The 19812-nt window shown below is 44.7% G+C and overlaps 1 protein-coding gene across 1 annotated transcript; it reads right to left on the reverse strand.

The window, feature by feature from the left end:
* Positions 1–1830: 1830 nt before the first annotated feature.
* On the reverse strand, positions 1831–9381 carry CTHRC1 (collagen triple helix repeat containing 1; the record flags this gene model as incomplete). Its single annotated transcript, XM_082322004.1, is given in 6 exon segments — positions 1831–2016; positions 3236–3452; positions 5683–5904; positions 9051–9217; positions 9220–9259; positions 9262–9381. Coding segments are annotated over 6 exon segments (909 nt in total). The 3' UTR covers positions 1831–1873.
* Between the last annotated feature and the right edge of the window lie 10431 nt (positions 9382–19812).

Genomic DNA, 19812 nt, shown 5'->3' on the forward strand with positions numbered 1-19812 from the left:
AAAGTTTCCACGTAGCTGAAGATCAAATTTACTGGAAGTTTACCATGCAAATTACCGTATAGATCTCCAACAGCTACTAACTTCTGTCTTTGGAGGATGTTTACTTGTTTTTGTGTGTTTTCTAGTATGCAGAATGAATTTAATGGAACACCGAGTTAACTCTGCCACCCAGGGTCCAAAAAATATTCAGAAGACATATGAATAAATCATAAGAAAAGAATGAAAGTTGTGCACTTACGACCCTGGATTAGTGTGCTCTAGGCCCAGAACAGCTTACTCATGCTCCAGGATAAATGCAAAGACAGGCTACAAGCATGTACACAATCAGTTACTGTATGTTAACTGACATTCTGTAAATTCACACCATAGCTTAGCTCATAGTAACTTGTTTGTGTTCAGATACCTTAAAACCCATCGTCCAAGCCAATGAAAACAGTACAGTTCTTCGGAGACAAAATACCAGCTCTGTAATTTGCTGGCTTGTAGCAATATCACTCATAAGCTTGCAGTTGGGAAAGCCTGAATGCTCTCCTAGCTACAGGTGTGTTCTCTAGTATTCCTAACAAAAGCTGCAGACAAGAGCTACCCATTTGAGAGATGCCTGGGGAAAATCTTACAGCCTGTTCAGAAAAAAAGCTGAGATTTAATCCTAAATAGCTGAAAAAAAAATCCTTATCTCAGATTTAATGTGTTTTCCTTTTAATTTCTGGGAAGAGCGTAGGTTTCTGCATGTTGTACATGCTTTTTCTTGGTTTTTTATTTCATTAATGTAAAATTGATGCTGTAATATAAACATGACTATTGTTTCCCATTAGCATCGGTACAATTTTTAAAAATATTTGAGTATATTACTTGTTGCATTTGGAAGAAAACTTAAAACACTGAAGCTAATGCTGTGCTGGCATGATCAGTGTTGTCACTTTGTCCAGTCTGGAGGCTGCAGTCAAATAGCTGTGACATCGTTCTTTCACTTTACCAGTACGCTTTTTGAAAGCCAAGGCATTTCAACCTGTCTTATTTCTCTATCTTCCAAACTATTTAATATACCTAGCTTTTAATTAACACCAAAGTGATTGTATATATCTGAAAGGCTAAATCCAGGAGAATTATTTTACTGGAGCAACGAAATTCAGTTTTGTAACTGTAAACTTACTTAGTATCTGCATGCTAATACTGGAGACCAATAATAGATGTTTATACTAAAGTCCAGTCTATCAAGAAGTGAAAGAGGGAAGGAGAGCTTAGATAGTCTATTTTTACTTAGTTATTCAGCACAAGGTATTTAACGCTTACCTCATCATCTAGGTCAGAGTTAAGTCACCAGGAGTTTGTTGGGAGACTTAAGGACTGTAACAGCAGAGCATCCTGTTCTGCAGTCAGGCTCGCAGGAGTAGATGTTATATATGTTTTCTGAAGGCTAAAGCCAAGATCTGAGTTTACTTTCTTAGAACTTTCTATGAAGTCTTCTAAAAAAATTTATTGTGTATCATAACAACATGTAAAATTCCTTAAACAGTTTGATGATCAATAAAACAGCCTGGAATTTTTTTTTTTTTTTTTTTGTAAAAGGTCTTATTTATTTGATACAAAAACTTACAGTTAATTCTTAAAATGGTGGTGGTATATTTTCATACATCAAACAAGGAATTAAAAAAGTTAATGAACTTGGTTTTGATATTTATATTCTAAAATGATTATTATAAAAAGCCTCTGCAATGTGCAAAAAAAGGCTAGACAAACACTACAGATGCAAGAGTTTGGTGCCTTTCAGTCAAATACTTGCATCCAACTCTATAGAAATAAATTCTGAAGAAAATTGTACAAAATTTTTTTAAAAAAAAAAGGGGGAGAGATTATAAAAAGGGAGGGAGAGTTATTTTGGCAGTTCTTCAATGATGATTCGGGAGACTGAATTCCATCCAGTAGAAGCATCTCCCCGTGGATAATCTGAGCAAGTCCCGACCCAGATGGCAATATCCACCAAGCCGGCATTGATCCCTTCGCACAGACCTTCCACTGGCGAGAGACAACAACAGGTTACCCCAGCGGACACAATCACTTTGTGTTTCACAACTGAAGGTGGACACAAGTAGTTAAGAACAGCAGTTCATTGCAAGCGCGTGCTATTGACTTAAACCTGAATAGCATTTTTAGAAATAAAAACTATTAGTTAGAGATGTGGCAACATAGGTTAGAGAGTCGTGCGCTGCCTTTAGCTGTGCTGCTTCTTGACGTCTTTTGCAGTACCTGAAGCAGATCACAATCCACAGGATGGCTAAATGGGAGGTATACCTGCTTCTTTAAATGCCCAAATTTACAAACTGGTAGGTGGGATATGGCTTCAAGCCCATCCAGCCATCTTTTTAGCAGTGATGAGGAGGGGGGATGGGGACACAACCACACCTGGCTTCCACAGCTAAGCCCTGCAAAGGCGATTGCCACCCTGTAATCTCCACTCCTAATTCACTGCTGCTGTATAAAGTTCCACTTCTGTTGCCCTTTTTTTTTCCCCACTAGCCCCACTAGCTGGAGGTGGGTTAATGAAGATAGGTGGGTCCCACCCCTTGATGAAAAAAACCTCTCATAGCTCTAGACGTTAGATTTCATGCAGTCATGAAATAGTGCAGGGAGGAAGATGGAGAAAGAGTATAGACTTGATGCTAGTCCCCTTTTCCTAGTGTCATCTCCTTTTATGTTGAGTGACTTCACTAATTTGCCTTTTGCTTAGCAATTGAATAATTGTTCCTAGATATTTCACTTTGGTGGTACTTTTGTGGCCCACCTGAAATTACAGTAGAAATTCCAGGAGGAATAAGTCTCATTTTATGCACAGATAATGCGCAAATATCAGTATTTTAAGCCAGGATGACACTGTCTACTTGGCAGTAAGGCAGTTTCTCCATATGTTAATACAGCACAGGATGTCTCTGTATTCATGTTGTAGCAGAGATCAGTAGAACTGTCTGGATAGAAATCTCTCCCATTTCTAAATTGCAGGATGTAAGCACCGTGAAAAATACCACAGTAATAAAGTACCACTTAATAAATAATTCTGTTACTATCGATAGTCAACTGTGAGACAGCAGAGTAGGAGTAACAAGTGTTAGCTGCCACTCTTCTGCCGCTTCCTTCCATCTTTTGACTTTCTAAGGCAGACTGTACTCTCTGCGTTTCGTAACTGTATTTGCTACTGGCTTCTACTCCATCCCTGTTCATGCGGTCTTGGCATACGTACCTGAAGAAGTTCGGTGTATATTAATAGTAGAATTCAGCTCCGGGCTTCCTTGATCTAAATATATTATGGCTTCAATAGGAAGTGGCCCAGCACATTCTGCTCCATTAAAAGTAAAGTACCAGCGCTGACAACAGGCACTTTTGCATTTTAGCCGAAGCGATCCACTGAAGAGAACGCGGAGAGCGCTGTTCGAGCGCATCTTTGTAAATGTACATTCCTAAGAGAAGACAAAAATGCTTTGGTAGCAGCCTCTGGGTTTGAACCTATTTATTTTCTATATATTTATGTTTAGGAAATATATTTATATATTTATATTTATTTCAGAATGTTTTGGCTATTCTTTTCAGTCCCTTCCCTCTGAAAAAAAAAAAAGAAATAAGTAGAGCCTGGCAAATACCATACGGTGCAAAGATTCAAATCAGAAACAGCACCTTATAGATGGTAATGGAGAAGGGGGATTATGGAAATTCTTAACTTTATTTAGATAATAGCTGCTGTTAAATTGGAAACCTAGTTACCTTCTGGGCTTTACGTAAAGGGGTATGACCTGTCTGAAAGCTGCACTCAAGTCCTTGCATGAGAGGACAGTACAATTTCTGTCTCTGTTACCAGAAATCCTGGATTTAACAATTATCACAAGATTTGCGAGAGGCTTAAACCCTGATAAAAGCTCCACAACTGAAAAAGAAGCATTTTCAGGTTTTTAAGAGGTTGTTATTCTGTCTTCAAAATGCTGGATATCATGGGGGCGGGGGAGGGAGGCTCGGGACAGTTCTGCAAGTACAAGGCAGTGAGAAATGTCTACTCAAAAAAAGTTGATTCTCACTCCAGCCACCGCAGCAGCAGTTAAGTTACTCCAACCAATCTGGGCATTGCTTCATAGCTGGGCTTTCTTCCCCTCTTCTAGGCTTGCACCATTGTGTTTGAAAGTTTTATGCCCAGGGCTGCAGTGGAGGACAGCCTTGGGTTAGTCTGGGTAACACCCGGTAATTCTGCTCCTGAGCAGCGCTGGTCCTTTTTGCGGTAGCATCCTACCACTGAGTTTCAGTGAACAACCATTTTGAAGCAGGAGTTATAAACACAGGTACAATTAACAGATGAAAGATGTACCTCTTTCCTGTTCCTTATGATTGAAATGTAAAAACCTTGCCCTATTTTGGGCAAGCTGGAGGTACTTTTTTGGTAGTGTGACTTCCAGCCTTACAGACCTGGTCTTCTACATGTACTCTTACACCAGCCACATCACTCTTTTGAAACACTATTACAGAAATGAAATGGGCACGTAGCTGTGAAACACAGCTGCAATGAATCAGAAGTAGCTACACCTTTGAGAAGTTCACCCTTACATGTAGAAAAAGGCTCCAACAGGCAATCTGTACGGTTGGTGCTACCCAGCGCGTAGGGGCAGATCTAGAGCCCGCGGTGGCTGGTGAAGTGCAGCATCCTAAGCAAAGCTAACTTATCATAGAATCATAGAATCGTTAAGGTTGGAAAGGACCTCTGGGATCATCAAGTCCAACCTGTTAACCTCACTGCCTGGTCCACCTCTAAACCATGTCTCTAAGCACCACATCCACATGTTTTTTGAATACTTCCAGGGACTGTGATAGCACCACTTCCCTGGGAAGTCTGTTCCAATGCCTAACCACTCTCTCCGTGAAGAAATTTTTCCTAATATCTAATCTAAACTTCCCCTGGCACAACCTGAGGCCATTTCCTCTCGTCCTATCGCTTGTTACTTGGCAGAAGAGACCGACCCCCACCTCGCTACAGCCTCCTTTCAGGCAGTTGTAGAGAGCAATCAGGTCTCCCCTCAGCCTCCTCTTCTCCAGACTGAACAACCCCAGCTCCCTCAGCTGCTCCTCATAAGACTTGTGCTCCAGACCCTTCACCAACTTCATTGCCCTTCTCTGGACATGCTCCAGCACCTCAATGCTTTTCTTGTAGTGAGGGGCCCAAAACTGAACACAGTACTCGAGGTGCGGCCTCACCAGTGCTGAGTACAGGGGCACGATCACCTCCCTGGTCCTGCTGACTATTCCTGATACCAGGCAGGATGCCATTGGCCCTCTTGGCCACCTGGGCACACTGCTGGCTCATGTTCAGGCAGCTGTCAACCAGCACCCCCAGGTCCTTTTCCGCCAGGCAGCTCTCCAGCCACTCCTCCCCAAGCCTGTAGCATTGCATGGGGTTGTTGTGACCCAAGTGCAGGACCCAGCACTGAGCCTTGTTGAATCTCATACAGTTGGCCCCGGCCCATCGATCCAGCCTGTCCAGGTCCCTCTGTAGGGCCTTCCTACCCTCCAGCAGATCGACACTCCCACCCAACTTGGTGTCATCTGCAAACTTACTGAGGGTGCACTCAATCCTCTCATCCAGATCATCAATAAAGATATTGAACAGAACTGGCCCCATTACTGAGCCCTGGGGAACACCAGGGAACTTACTGCTATCTTCCCAAGATCGATGCCATAATTAAGTGCACTCCACGAACACTGCTTGAAGTTGGGCGTCCAGGATTCCTCGATGCTCTCGCGCATGCACTCGCCCTTCTCGCCCTTCAGCCCGTCCCGTCCTGGGATCCCAGGTGTTCCAGGGATCCCGTTGGCTCCTGGGTTTCCATCCCGTCCAGGAACACCACTGGGGCCTTGCAAGCACATGCCGTTGTACTGAAACACAGAACAGATCTTGCTGCTTCCATCCATTAACTCAGAGGCTAACCAAGTTAAACACAAATAACAACAACAAAACACAAAAACCCCTGCTGTGACACAAGCTAATGGTCTATTTCTGGATCAGCAAGAAAAGGGTTCCATAGAGGAAAAAAAAATAAAAAGAAAATATCAAAGATAAGCAGTGCCAGATAAATTTGCTGTAAATTAAGACACCAATTATTTTATTAAAAGATGCATAAATGCTAGAATTAAAAATTGTCCTAGTGCAAGGATTAAAACCTGTTGGAAAACCTCAGAAGATTCAAAACATTCCAATACATGGTATGTTATACACACATGAGTTACATGTTAATAGTTACTTTCTCCTAGCCCACCATTGCTTGTACAACTGTCTCAGCTAATAAGCTTCCATTATTATTTTTTCCTTTTTTTTTAAAGTAGAGAAACTTTTGCGTTTCATAGAGAGCAGAGGTTAACACCGGTTTTCTTCTGCCGTCATTCCTGCGGGACAGAATCACGTCGCGATAGTCAAGCCACGCAAGTCGGACCCCAGAGCGCAGAAGGTGTCGGTGCTGATGTGGACATGGGAAGCTGCACCCTGCGATCAGCCTGAACTCAGGAACCCCATCCACAGGGGTGGGAAGGCACCCATGGGAGGACGGTACCCTCACACCCTCCCTAACGTCACAGTATTAGGAAAGGTCAATTGTTGCCTTCCCAAACTGCGTGTTAGCACACACTGCCTTCACACCTTATCAGATTTGGTTTTGCTGTCCCTGGAGAGTAGGTCTGTGCAGCCCAGAGCTCCTTCCCCCAGCGGCGCGAGCGCTGGATGCTGGCGGGGAGCCCATGTGCATGGAGCCGGCGGAGCAGGCACAGAAACATTGAGCAGGGGCTGGCAATCACAGGCCTTTTACTTTAAATGCTCTTTCTCACCTGGTGACTGACTGGTTCCTCCAGTCTTCATTCCAAATCCTCACAGATGATAACTATATTCTGCTCTTCCCCTTTTTCACACCGATTTCTCTTCATCTGTTTTAAACCACCTAATCCCCACTTGTTTCAAAAAGAAAGGATCGTGCAGCTATTCCCCCTCCTGCAAGCCATGCCACTACCCGCACCGCAGGAGCTGTAAACTACAGCCCCTGTCCTCCCCCCTTTCTCAGACTGGTGAACTTTCTTCTTCTGGGGTTGTTCCTTTTCCTCTGCTTTGGTGCAAAAACCAGCATGGGCATCACAGGCTCAGCTGGAGCCACGCTGTAAATAAAATCAGTGACTATATGAGTTCTAGTAAGAGGTAAGATGAGAATTGGACTAATGTATGCTGGCATCCCCTTACTACCTTCACCAAAAAAAACCACTGTTGGCATATGGCAGTGGAAATAGTGGGATGTTATAATCAAGAAGGCCACGTATAAAAAATGTTAGCTGGAGAGAAGGCTGCTTGGCGAAGCACACACCAACCTAAGGACCACGAGAATGATGCAAAGACATTTCTGTTTCACACAGCACTGGTTATCTGCTTTTGCTGCTATTTTCCCGTTGGACTCTATTTGTAGCAGTGACTGGCTCTGGTTTTACATGTGGTTACTTACCACAGAAATCCTGAGGACGTGGAAATCGGTGAGAGCTGGGGCCTGGGGCCCACTGAGGCTCAGACCCGCGGCCTCCCCGTCCCCCGGGGCACCAGCGGCACCACGAGGGGCCGGGGCTGCCCCGAGAGCAGAGCTGCCACTGCTGCTGCCTGCCTCCTTCCAGAGAAGGCAGCCTGAGCCGCTGCACACCCAAAAAAATTGATGTGAGCGAAAGAATTACCTGGGCTTCAGGCTCCGCTCCAAATAAATTCATCTACGCTTGCCAAATCAAGTCTTTTTTCATGCTTTCTTAAGCTGGAAATGCATAAAACATCTTTTAAAATGAAAATGTCCACTGAAGGCAGGTTTCCCTCTCAGGCATGCCTTCATTCTGCCCTGGAAGGGCTTTAGCTGAAGCAGTCCGTACAACCGGGCTGTGGCTGACTTGGCTGCCGTCTTTACCTGCGCTTTGCCGCCCACTTTGCTGCACCCGAAAGCACAAAGCAATGCCGGAGAAATGCCCTGCACAAAGGACCCTAAAATGCCGCTCCGACAGAAAACGTAAGCTCCTCCACATGTGCAAGCTCCTTATTCTCAATGCAATTCAATTTCCACAGTAAAAGTGAAAGAGTAATGAGGTGGTGTGAAAGGGAAGGAGCTTTTGCCACCCGTGCTGCTCCGTGCTGCACATCACTTCTGGGGATCTCTCTGGAGATGATGGAAGAAATGGCCATGCCACTGATTTTCTACAGGAGGTGAACAGCAGCCCAGCAGCTCACGGAAACAGCTTCACATCTGCTTTCTACGTTTCAAGGACTGAAAAATCTCCCTCCTTCCTTCTATCCCTGAGACAGGATAGTCCCAACGCATTCAGGTTTCTAGTTGCAATGGAACTGCAAACAGAGGTATGCAGGCCCAGGTGCCAAAGGGAATAATGCATTAATGCGACTCCAAGGAAAAGTGGGTTTTAGTGGTTTAGCACCCAACGGCTGCTAAAAAGCAGTCCTTTTATTTCTCTTTTTGTAGCTTATTATTCATTCACTAGCCTTTTAGGAACTAAACCGCATTTAGTACCGACGTCGCAGGGGCGGTGCGCCCCCAGCGCTGCCCCTGCGGGCTGCCGCGGGCAGGATCGGCCCCGGGGCCGCCTCATCCCCGCCGCCGCGCCCCGCCCGCCCTCGCCCCGCCGCTCCGCGATGACGGGCAGCGGAGACTATGCCGGCGCGGACCGCAAACCCCACGGGCTCTGAGCCTATGCAGAAAACACGAAGACACGCACCCAGCCGCCGAAAACCAGCGGTTTCTGTCAAAGCCCGCCCAACCCTTCCTCAGCATTTTCCCGATTCAGCACAAAAAAAAAAAAAAAATCAAGAGAGAACCCAAACGGCGCAGGGAAACGGCGGCGAGCCCGGCGGTGCCCTGCCCGAGGTTTTCGAAAACCGGTGGGGTTTTTGTTTGGGGTTTTTTTTCCAATCTTTGCAAGAAAAAAGCAGCCGCGCGGCTCCTCCGGCCGCCCCCCGCCCCCGCCGGCCCCGGCCCCGCGCCCCGGCCTCCCGCCGCTCTCACCACGTCCACCACCTCCCGCTGCCGAAGCGCCTTCTGCTTCCCCTTCGGGCTCTCGGAGCCGCCGGGCGGCGGGGCGGCCGCCAGCAGCAGCGCCAGCAGCAGCAGCGGGGCGGCGGCGGCGGCGGCGGCCGGGGCGCGGCGCATGGTGCGGGCGGGGGGCGCGGGATGCGCCGGGGCCGGGGCCGGGAGCGGGGCCGGGAGCGGGGCCGGGGCGCCGGAGGCTGCAGCGCAGGGGCCCGTGTCCGCCGCTCTGGGCGGCAGCGCGGGGATAAATGAGCCTTTCAGAGCGCCGAGCCCGAGCTCCCTCCCCGGGGAGGCCGGGAATTTCCATCCTGTAACCGAGCGGGAAGGTCCAGGCAGAGCCATCCCCCCGCAGCCATTGGCACGGGGGCCGGGGGGCTCCCGCCCCCTCGGGCCGGGCCCCGCCGCGCTTTCCCTGGGCGATGCCGGCAGCCCCGGCCGCCCCGGGCCCAGCGGCGGCGGGGCTGGGGGGGGACGCGGCAGGGTCGCCCCCCCCGGCCCCCTCAGAGCATCAGATCTCCAAGTCTTCAAGAATTTGCTCGGCAGACGATAACACCTTTCTGATGAAAGAGCTGTTTTGCCAAGAAACCGCATAGCGCCACAGCAGGAGCCTGGCGCACCGTGAGTGGAAACAGGGATAAAATAGTGGCTGGGTGTAAATCACTGATTTCATTTTCATAGAATCATAGAATCATAGAATCGTTAAGGTTGGGAAAGACCTTTAAGATCATCGAGTCCAACCGTTAACCTAGCACTGCCAACTCCACCACTAAACCATGTCCTCGAGCACCACATCTACCCATCTTTTAAATACCTCCAGGGTTGGGGACTCAACCATTGCCCTGGGCAGCCTGTTCCAGTGCCTGACTGCCCTTTCGGTGAAGAAGTTTTTCCTAATATCCAACCTAAACCTCCCCTGGTGCAGCTTGAGGCCATTTCCTCTCATCCTATCACTTGTTACTGGGGAGAAGAGACCAACCCCCACCTCACTACAGCCTCCTTTCAGGCAGTTGTAGAGAGCAATCAGGTCTCCCCTCAGCCTCCTCTTCTCCAGGCTGAACAACCCCAGCTCCCTCAGCCGCTCCTCATAAGACTTGGGCTCCAGACCCTTCACCAGCTTTGTTGCCCTCCTCTGGACACGCTCCAGCACCTCGATGTCCTTCTGGTAGTGAGGGGCCCAAAACTGAACACAAAACACAGAAGTACAGAAGTACAAGGTAAGGACACAAAATCCTTCTGAACAGCAGTGGAATTTGAGCTTTTATTGAAGAACTTGGTATTGCCTGACTGAACACTGACAGTTTAACAACACAAGAAAAGTCCTCGGCAACCCAGTGTAAACCATCTCATTTTGCTTTCATTTAAAATAATATTTCACTTTTCATCATACTTGAAATGAAGGCACTGTAAAATAAAGAATGTTGTATGTCCTTAAGCATTAAAAACAGAAATAACAAATATTTGAAAGATAAATTCTGTATTCTGCAATCTTTGTGGGATTTGTAGAGGTAGAGTTTCCAGAAGGGGGAGATAAGCTTCAATACATTTTTTTTCTGAAATATTTAACAAAACCACACATTTCTCCTGTAGGAACGCATGTTACAGGACGTTGAGCCATTCACGCTAGACTGCGCAGAACCAGATTTTTGTTTACATTAAACCTCTTCGTGTTGCTGTGACTGTAGTTGCCTCTGCACTCGAAGACACTTCTGTCTTTCTCCCCTTTCCACATCCACGCTGGCTGAACAACAGCAGCGAAGTGATATTTGCACCACAGGTCACACTGCTGTCATCAACCCTGTCACACGCTGTCCTGAGGACCGGGACTGATGTCAGCCGCGGTGCTGAGGTGCGGGCTCCTGCCTTGTGGAGAAGTGCAACCATACACACAGGCGACTTCATAAAACGTCTAGTAAATAATAATGGTTCCCTAAACCCCTTGGGAAAATTTATGGAATGCTGTAAATCCTTAATTATAACAATTGCTTCCATGACAGCCCCAGTGAACACCCACGAACGCGCACACGCAGAGGCTTCCTTGTGCAATTGGGCGCCGCTGCCAGCAAACCCTGCTGCCTCTGCTCCGGGTTGGTGGCAGTAGTGTGAAGATGATGGTAACGTTTGACTTTTCTGTAACGTGCGTGTTCACACACGTGTCGTTACCAAGTGGCTGGGGATGCCCAGCATCAATACAGGCTGTTACTAAGGCACGTCCCTTCCCAGACTGCCAAACTTCTGTATTACAGAATTAATTTCTTCAGGCAAGGCGCAACAGCTGAAGCATGCAGCACTGCACACCTTCCCTATATGATTACTCAGTATTTTAGGTAACAAAATTTGCACATACATCCCTATGCATTTCCCTACCTGGGTTTGTTCACCACTAGAGTTTGGGTCTGGGCTAGAAGCTTTTAAATCCCAAATGGCTGGCTTTGCCAGGGGAAGCCAACCGGGGAGTGCTGTAAAAGAAGGTCTTAGCAAATAGTGGTGGGACATCTGCTTTGAGCTCTGGTAAGCGCACCGTGCAGTTCCTCGTACTCATTTGACTTGCAATGTGCATTGCCATCTGGAAAACAGAAATATCAACATCCTCCTTAGCCTGCTTCAGTCCGAGCAAGCCTTGCCATCTGCTAGCCTTATGCTCTGTGGGCTTTTGATATATTTAAATGCTTCTGAGGGCAGCAAGCGTTATTGAGTGCTGGTAAGATACTCGAATCAGAACTACTGGTCTACTTTGCTTTAAATATTTCCCAGACAAAAGGAGCTGTTGTAATGAACTTGCCCAAGCATCCTCAAACAAGGATCCATATTACGTCAACTAGTGATTCCTTCATCTTACCCATACTGCTATATGATATAGAATTTATCTTTTATATGTGGCTTTACGAGCATATCATCAAAAATGATGAGGTACATACATCCACCATTTAAATGTCACTAAAATCTTCCACATGATCAGTCTGCTGCTACAGGGCCCGGGCAGGCTCATGCAAGGTCACAGTGCCCCATACGGAGCAGATACTCACGCCACCAGGCTGGTGCCATGAGTGCAGTCTCTCTGCTGCGACTCGAGCTGTTTTTCCCCCCTCACATAGCCTCTCAGCACCCCAAAAAACAGCCACACAAACCTGGAGAGGATGTGCTCATATGCACATGTGTTTCCATTCACCTCAGCTATAAAATGTTTAATTCAAGGGGCAGCCTGCTGGGTCGCTGGGTCCCTCTGCCTTTCTTATGCAAACTCTTCCAGTTTATGAATACTATTTATTAGAGTACTGGTTTGAATTCAACCAGTAAACAATTGCTATTCATTCTTTGGCCTTCACAAAGTAAAACAACTGCAGTAGGAAAGATTAGGAGCATTTTATCATTGGAACCCATTGCCCATGGTTAATGCAGAGCCTGGGAATGAAAGACCGGGTCCATATTCCAAATCTGGCAGAACAGCCCCAGATCTGGTAGAAGAGCCCCAGATCGGGTAGAAACGTCTCCTTACACAGTGAGGAGAAGCCTTAACCACTCAGAAATAGATTCTTCTCAGAAGGGAACTATATTACTTGTGGCTTTTCACAGCCAGGAAAACCAGGCTTAGGTGTCTAAATATTACAGAAGGTTCAAGGCTGAGGATCCTGAGCCAAAAGAGGCCTAGTACGGTAAATGCCAAGACCCGGACCTTTCATGTGCTTTTAACTCTTATTGCTTTATACATTTCCCTGTCCTGGCAATGTCTGGGGATCTTGACTTTGATGGGCAGTCCTATCTCTGCATTGCTTTGGGGAAGGCGTGCATACCCCAGGGTAAGCAGCAGAGAGCTCAGGGTTAGCACTGCTGTGCTCAGCATCACAACACTCAGGATCTTTGCTGATCTACCCTTGGTGCTTTTAATTGTGGGGTTCATCATTTAGCTCTTGTTCACTTGATTATTGATATTTTAGGGTGAGTTGTAAGTCGGTGTAAAAGGCTGAGATCAGAGAAGACTGTTGAATTTCTCAAATGGCTCTTTGCAGCCTGCCTGTCTGATCGAGGAAACAAAGAGCCGTCTGTGCTGCTGTAGAAGAAAACCAAAGTAAGAGCTCTCAGGGAAATTTATTACAGGTTTAAGAAATAGATTTAATTTACTTGCACAAAAAAAAAATCTTTGCAATGGCATAAAAATTGATGGGATCGTGGCCTTGATCCCTTCTAACACCTTTTAATTTAAATATAGTATTTATATAGCATGCTTAATATTTTAAAATAGTCCAAAACTTCTCTCCCTCTATTTTGTTGCTTTACTAGCACAGACACACCTATTTAACAAATCTTCCAGTAGCTTCTACATAAACATGATAAGCATGCCATTGCAGTCACAGTAGTGCTGTGCAGGTACACATATTAACATTCGAATCTTAAAAACTAGTTTGGGGCAGATTTTTAGTGGATTATAACACTCGCTGATGTCCTCTTTCCACCTTTGAGAAAAGCTTAAAAGTGTAAGTCATGTCAATATTCTACTTGCTGAAACTCTATGCCTCCAGGTGACAGACAGTCAAGTTCACTCTGCAATCCATGAAAAAATAAAAATTGATCATCTGAATGACAGCCAGAAAGGACAGGCAGAGGTTAGAGCGTAGTAACGGAGTTGGTCGAAGACAAGAGGGGTGTAACTGCCAGGCAAGGCGTATGCTAACCCTTTGGAGGCTTGTCTGCGGAACAAGATTCCTGTGTGTACAGGAATATATACTGCTGCCATCCAGGAGGCTGGCGGGTTTTTTTGAGTGTGAGAGAAAAATCCCGCAGTGAAGCATTAATTCTTTACTTCTGGATGAGCACATGGCAGTTCTCAATGTTACTATAGGAAACATTGTATTTTTGTACAATAGAAAACACTATAGAGAGCATTGGCACTTTTTATTACTCAGATTAATTAAGTTTTCAATTGAGATAAATCTTTAACATTGTTACCAACAAGTCAAGAGCAGAACATAGGTCAGATACCAAGGAGCTCATCTTGTGGAAACAGCTCCTTTCATAGCCTGCTGGGGCTTCTAGGCAGATCTTTTATTTCTGTCCAAGCCATCAGTTGATTTATAGTTGCATTTCCCTATAGCTGTGGCTTTTACAATAATAATGGAAGCATTGAATATCTTAAACTAAACACCACTCACAAATTGTCAGACAGAGTTAGATAAACTTTAATAAAACTATTTGGAAGAACTGTCTGCCTCACTGATAAAGGATAAGTCAGGACATCCAGACATTTCCATAGTGTAAACTTTAGGATGAAAAGCCCATACCAAGACCTGTTTTCATTGATTGCTGGCTGAAAATGTCCGACTCCGAAGGAGCCTGGTCTGTAGCTCTGCAGGACTGTGTCCCAAGCACAGCCCTGGCTGCAGTCATGGAAACGTTTGGGTCGGAAGGGGCATCTGGAGCGCATCTGGTTGAAGCAGATCCAGTTAGATTGGGTTGCTCAAGGACTTGTGCATGTGGTTGAACAGGAAAATTAATTCAGTCCAGTTTTGAGTTAAATTCTGGAAGAAGATGGTGATTATAGAGAGCAGAATAAATGTACAGGGGGGCCTCCAGTGAATCAGCATGTGCAAGGAGAGAGCTGGGGCTCAGGAGAAACATTTGCCCGTTAGAGTGGTTGTGAATTAGTCAATGGTAGAAAAAATTACTTGGCTGTCTCATTGAATTCTCAGTGAATAGAAAGGCCTTTTGCAGAACTGAAAAGCTAACTTCCCTTGAATCCTGCGCTAGTAAGTAGTTATTAGGATGTGAAATACCGTGCTCCATTCAGACAGGAAAGCTTCTTCAATGAAGGGAACAATCTTGATTTTTCTACATTATTCATCAAGTGCACTGCCGCAGGTCTGTCCTTCCAGTTTTGGAAGATAGTACCTCAAACTAGTGATAATCCTAAAATTAAAGGAATGGACTTGAACTTTGAAATGTTTATTTTTATTTGTATCCAGCAAGCCCTTTGAAAAGGAGTTCCCCAGGATAAGCAAGGCAGCGTGAGGAGTGGGCTGCAGGCTGAGGAAGGGCTGCGTAGCGCTTTGGGGTGGCTTACAGAAACCAGAGGTCTATAGCCACCATAGCTGGCACACACAAAATACACAGAAGCCTGTGGGTGCCAGAGGATCTGGTCACAGAAACAAAAGAATTGGCCCAGGATGCTCAACAGTTGCACAAAACTTCCCGTCTCAGAGGTGAGACAGAGAGAGAAGGGCAGAGCCACAACAGCAATGACAGGTCTGAACACGCATGGTCACCACATCGCTGCCCGTTGAATGTAGTGGTGGAGCCTGGAGCCCGCGGCATTCCTGAGACCTGGCTTCTCACGTCCACACTGTCCCCCCAGGAGGCCTGACCTCAGTGAAGAAGCACCATGGCTTGCTGCAAGCAGGGCTGTGGAGCTTCTGGGCAGCACCAACCTCATCTGCTCACTGCTGACCCGCTGTCACCAAAAGGGCAATGGATTTACAGGGGCTGCTGGGTCAGGCACAGTGAGAGAGGTTCACCATGAGCAGTTCAGTGGGGTCATCCCATAGCTAGCCCCAAGGATACTTCAACAGATGATAAACTCTTGCAGTACAATTATTATACGTGCTAAAATAGAAATCTTACTTGACTTGCATCAAGAACTGACTAGTGCAATGGTGCTGGGAAGGATCAAGCCCAACACCGAATCCCTCGCTCACGTGGAGATTAAATTGTGCTTGGCCAGAACAGCGAAAGACCTACCAGGTTCCTATGAATAAAAATGTCTGTTCAAGTCCTTCTTCGAGTTATATGTTTTATAGGAGATGCTCATCTAACTATGCTTTTGTGAGGCATGACTTTGTTTCTAGTGTGATTTCCCTACTTCTGTCCTTGTAACTTTGCTGTAATTACAGCACCTCTTGGTTCATTAAAAATCTCGTTTATGAGTTCACAATTTCCCATTCCCAAGTAGAGAAACTTCAATACGTGTGCCCTAAAAATATCTAATGCTGTTGGGGTTATATTAATTTAAAAGGCAAAGTCCTCCCTTGTTTTTTATTGGGTGTGCTTTTGGTTTTTCCTATTGGCTTGGCGACTTTCCATTCCTCTCCAGAAGGAACCTCACCCGACTATCAGCTTCCCTCACAGTGTCCATTCTCAGCATGATCTTGCCTGCTAAAATCACATTTTAAGAAAAATAGCTCCAGTTAATTTCCACGGTGAGTCCTGACTTCAGCCAGCCCAACACATTTGCATCTCCTCCGCTCAGTGGCATGTCACACCCCTGCCAGTGACATCTCTTCATGTTTCACGGAATGATACGTGTCTGGATTGTTAATCCCTGTAGTGCATCCACTTGTTCTTTAGTTGGAAGTCTGGATCACAGTCCTACCGGTAGGAATCCGGAAGGAGAGCAAGTCCAAGAGAGGACTGTGTCCAGTGGGCAACATCAGGGACTCGAACCCAGTGCCAAGAAGCCTGTTTTGCTGCTTCAGCATCCTCAGACCCTCCGTCTTCAGCTGGGTCATTCAAGACTTGCATGCACTCTCGAGTAGTAGGTATGATACTACTGGAGCTGGGTCTGGAGAGAATGCAGCTTCCCAGCTAGCTTAAGTGATCAACTAATTAAGTAACTTACTAATCATTTTTTCTAGAACCTTATCTGGCAATGACTTATTTTTGTCCTCATGTCATTTCTTGTTTTCCAGTTTTATGCAGTCAAGCAGAGCATCAGGAAGATAAACTGGGAGGCACATTATCTTCATAAAAATATACTTTGCTCATCCTTCATACACAACAACCACAGAACATACTTTTTCCTGCCTAATGATCCCACCATCATCTCTGTAACTTACAAACCTACTTAATGGAAGTAAAATTTCTTCTTGCCATTTCTCTTCACCTTGGACATCGAGTTCTACAATACCAGCGTATTCCTCTCCCCTTAAACCACCTGATGTTCTCTCAGGACTACACTGCCCTACCTGAGGGGATGCTCTCTGGGCTGGAGACCAGCGTCCCTCCAGTCCACCTACGCCCAGTACCGAGTGCCCGTTTAGCACCTCCCTTCCACAAAAAACGCTTTCTTCCACACAGCTCTTCGTGCAGAAACTACTCTTCTCCCCAGCTCCTGTTCGTGCTGAGAAACCAGCCGCGAGCCATTTAATGAAGGCAGGTTTAAAGATATCTCATGTTTGTCATTATTTTAACTAGTAAGACCTCAAATAAAGCAAACTTTTATTTTAAATTTAGTTTCAATGAACAAAGTTGAAATACAGGGAATAAGCATTAATGAAGAGCTCAGATATAAATGTCCTGGCATGTTTTTAATCTTTTAATTATATTTTGCATCTCAAGTGCTTTTTAATAGGAAGTGAAATCCAGTTAATACAGAGAGGCCGATTTCATAGATGTACATCAGAAAGATACTCTGAGCTCTGTGTCTAGAGGTACAAAGCAGACAGCTCATGAAGGCGTGGCATAGGTTGCTCAACTTCTTTATTTTTAATTAGAGTTAAACTCCAGTCCATTAAAAAACCAGCTAAGTATGATAAGGGACAAAAATAAGAGTGAAAGAGTAAGTAAGTGCAAAAAAAGGTAACGTGCAGGAAATAACATTTATTCTCGTGAGACTCTAAAATACCTTAGGTGCCAGCCATCTAAATTGCTGTGAATACCCGTGGTTAATACTGGCAGAGATCTTTACCAGTGAACGCAGCCAAACAGAGAGCGGTCAGATACCTTCAAAGACCGATTCAACAAGCGGCCAGCGTCAAGGGAGGGATGTAGCATTTCTCCTTTGATGTGCAGCGATCTGGAACTGCACATTGAGACTGGGTGGTCAAACTTCAAAGGGAAATGTGATTCCTCATCCTATTCAGCCGCTGCGTTTTTCAGTGCTTTGTAGATTGCTAAACTTATTTCTATTAAAGTTCAACTTTTCATACTTAATTTTTTCCGCTTCTGAAATTCAACTAGATTTGACCATCTTTAAACCAAGTATATTCTGCATCCTGTAAAGAAAAAGGACCAACAGTTTTCTGTAAATCAGCTGAACAATTGGCAAAGAAAAAAATATGATGCTTCAGCTTGTTAGTACTCCACACCGGAATTGGTATTTTTGAAGTTTAAAAAAGCAAAAGGATTTAAAGATATTTTAAATACTGTGAATACTTTTCTTATTAGCTGCTAACAGCACCTTTCAAATGTTACAAATAGAAATGAAACACCATTTTCCCCATATACTGGGTTAGTTTTGCAAACTTGGACTATTTTCTCCAAATACTTGCATAGCTTTATTTTATACTTTAGGTAAACTCTATCACAATTTTCATTAAAAAAACAGCAAAATAGGACAGTAAAATAGAGTATACACAAAATGTACCATAAAACTACTGTAGTGGTAATCTCAGGTGCTGTTTATATCACAAATCAAATATGATTTAGTATGTTAAATTTATCTTGTCCTTTGAAAGATTTTTCTATGCAACCTCAAAACTCAGCGTAATGCATATTTTGAAGTGATTTATGACAGAGATCCATTAAGAAAGAGAGAAGTAAAAGACCATTTGGCAAACAATTTAAGGCTTGGAGAAGTTATCAGTATCCTTTATTCTAGCTTTCTGCAAACAAAGGCAGAAAACAAGACTAAAATGGCTGTATCAATCTTTTAAATTGTTGGATTTATAGTGCATCTTTCAGAAGACAGCTAGTCTCGATTAAATGACTGAAGTTGATGGAGATGTTCCAGTAAGAAGTTATTCTTACAGCTTAAGAAAAGCTCTTTTAGTATGAATTGTCTATTTTCAGTTTTAATTTTGGTCAGCTAACAGATGGAAGCAAATAACCCAAGCACCTTTTGTTAGAGAAACTGCTTATGAGGTTGTTTATAGTCCCTCAGTGTAAGGCAGTCTTCCATACCCTCACTCATCTCTGCACGTCTCTTCTTTCAGTTTCTTTCCCCCCACCGTTTTTGTGGGCATTCAAATAGCCGTTTAACTTCCCAGTGACTGCTTGGGTATTTCAAGGTTAAAGCATCCAGGGATCACAGTCTCTTAGCTGTAAAGGCCACCTTGGGAATTCACATTCCGTACGGTATTTCTGGTACAGCAGCGCTGGAACACACAGGTGCTACGGTCTCATTCTGCCACCAATGCGTTTCGCTTCCCATGAACCTTACGATTACTGCTTAGTATTTCACAGTTCTTTGAAAATGTATCTATTTTTAAGCCCACGGTATTGCTGTAACTTCAAAATTACTTTGTATTCATCCTTTTTGGAGCAGTTACCACAAAAGCGTGACTTTTTCTGAACTACCTAAAAAAGGGAATAATATTAAATACATTAAAAATGTCTATTAATATTTTAAGAAGGTTGAGCAGGAACATAGTGTGGAAGTACATATTCTATGTAATTTAAAGGAGGTCTTTAACTAGAAGTCGTGAAAGAAAGAATGCTCTACATGTTAGGATGAAAGAACTAGTTCAGTTCATAACTCTCCGTGTTCACGCAAACAATTCCCAGCATTGTTCTGTCTCAGTTTCTCACTTACACAGGAGGGATAAAAACATGGCAATACTTACTGCCTCACACAGCTCTAAGAAAAAAAAAATCCATTAAAGTGTCTTAGGTGCAAAAATACTACAGTAATACAGCAACAAACATGCTACACCTAGTTAATAAGAAATACCAACTCAGAAGCTCTTAGCATACAACAGTATGTTTTATTACTAACAAAGACAGTAACAACAAAACTACTAAACATGTGTATAAA

Source organism: Platalea leucorodia (genome assembly GCF_965183815.1).
Source record: "Platalea leucorodia genome assembly, chromosome: 1".
NCBI lineage: Eukaryota > Metazoa > Chordata > Aves > Pelecaniformes > Threskiornithidae > Platalea > Platalea leucorodia.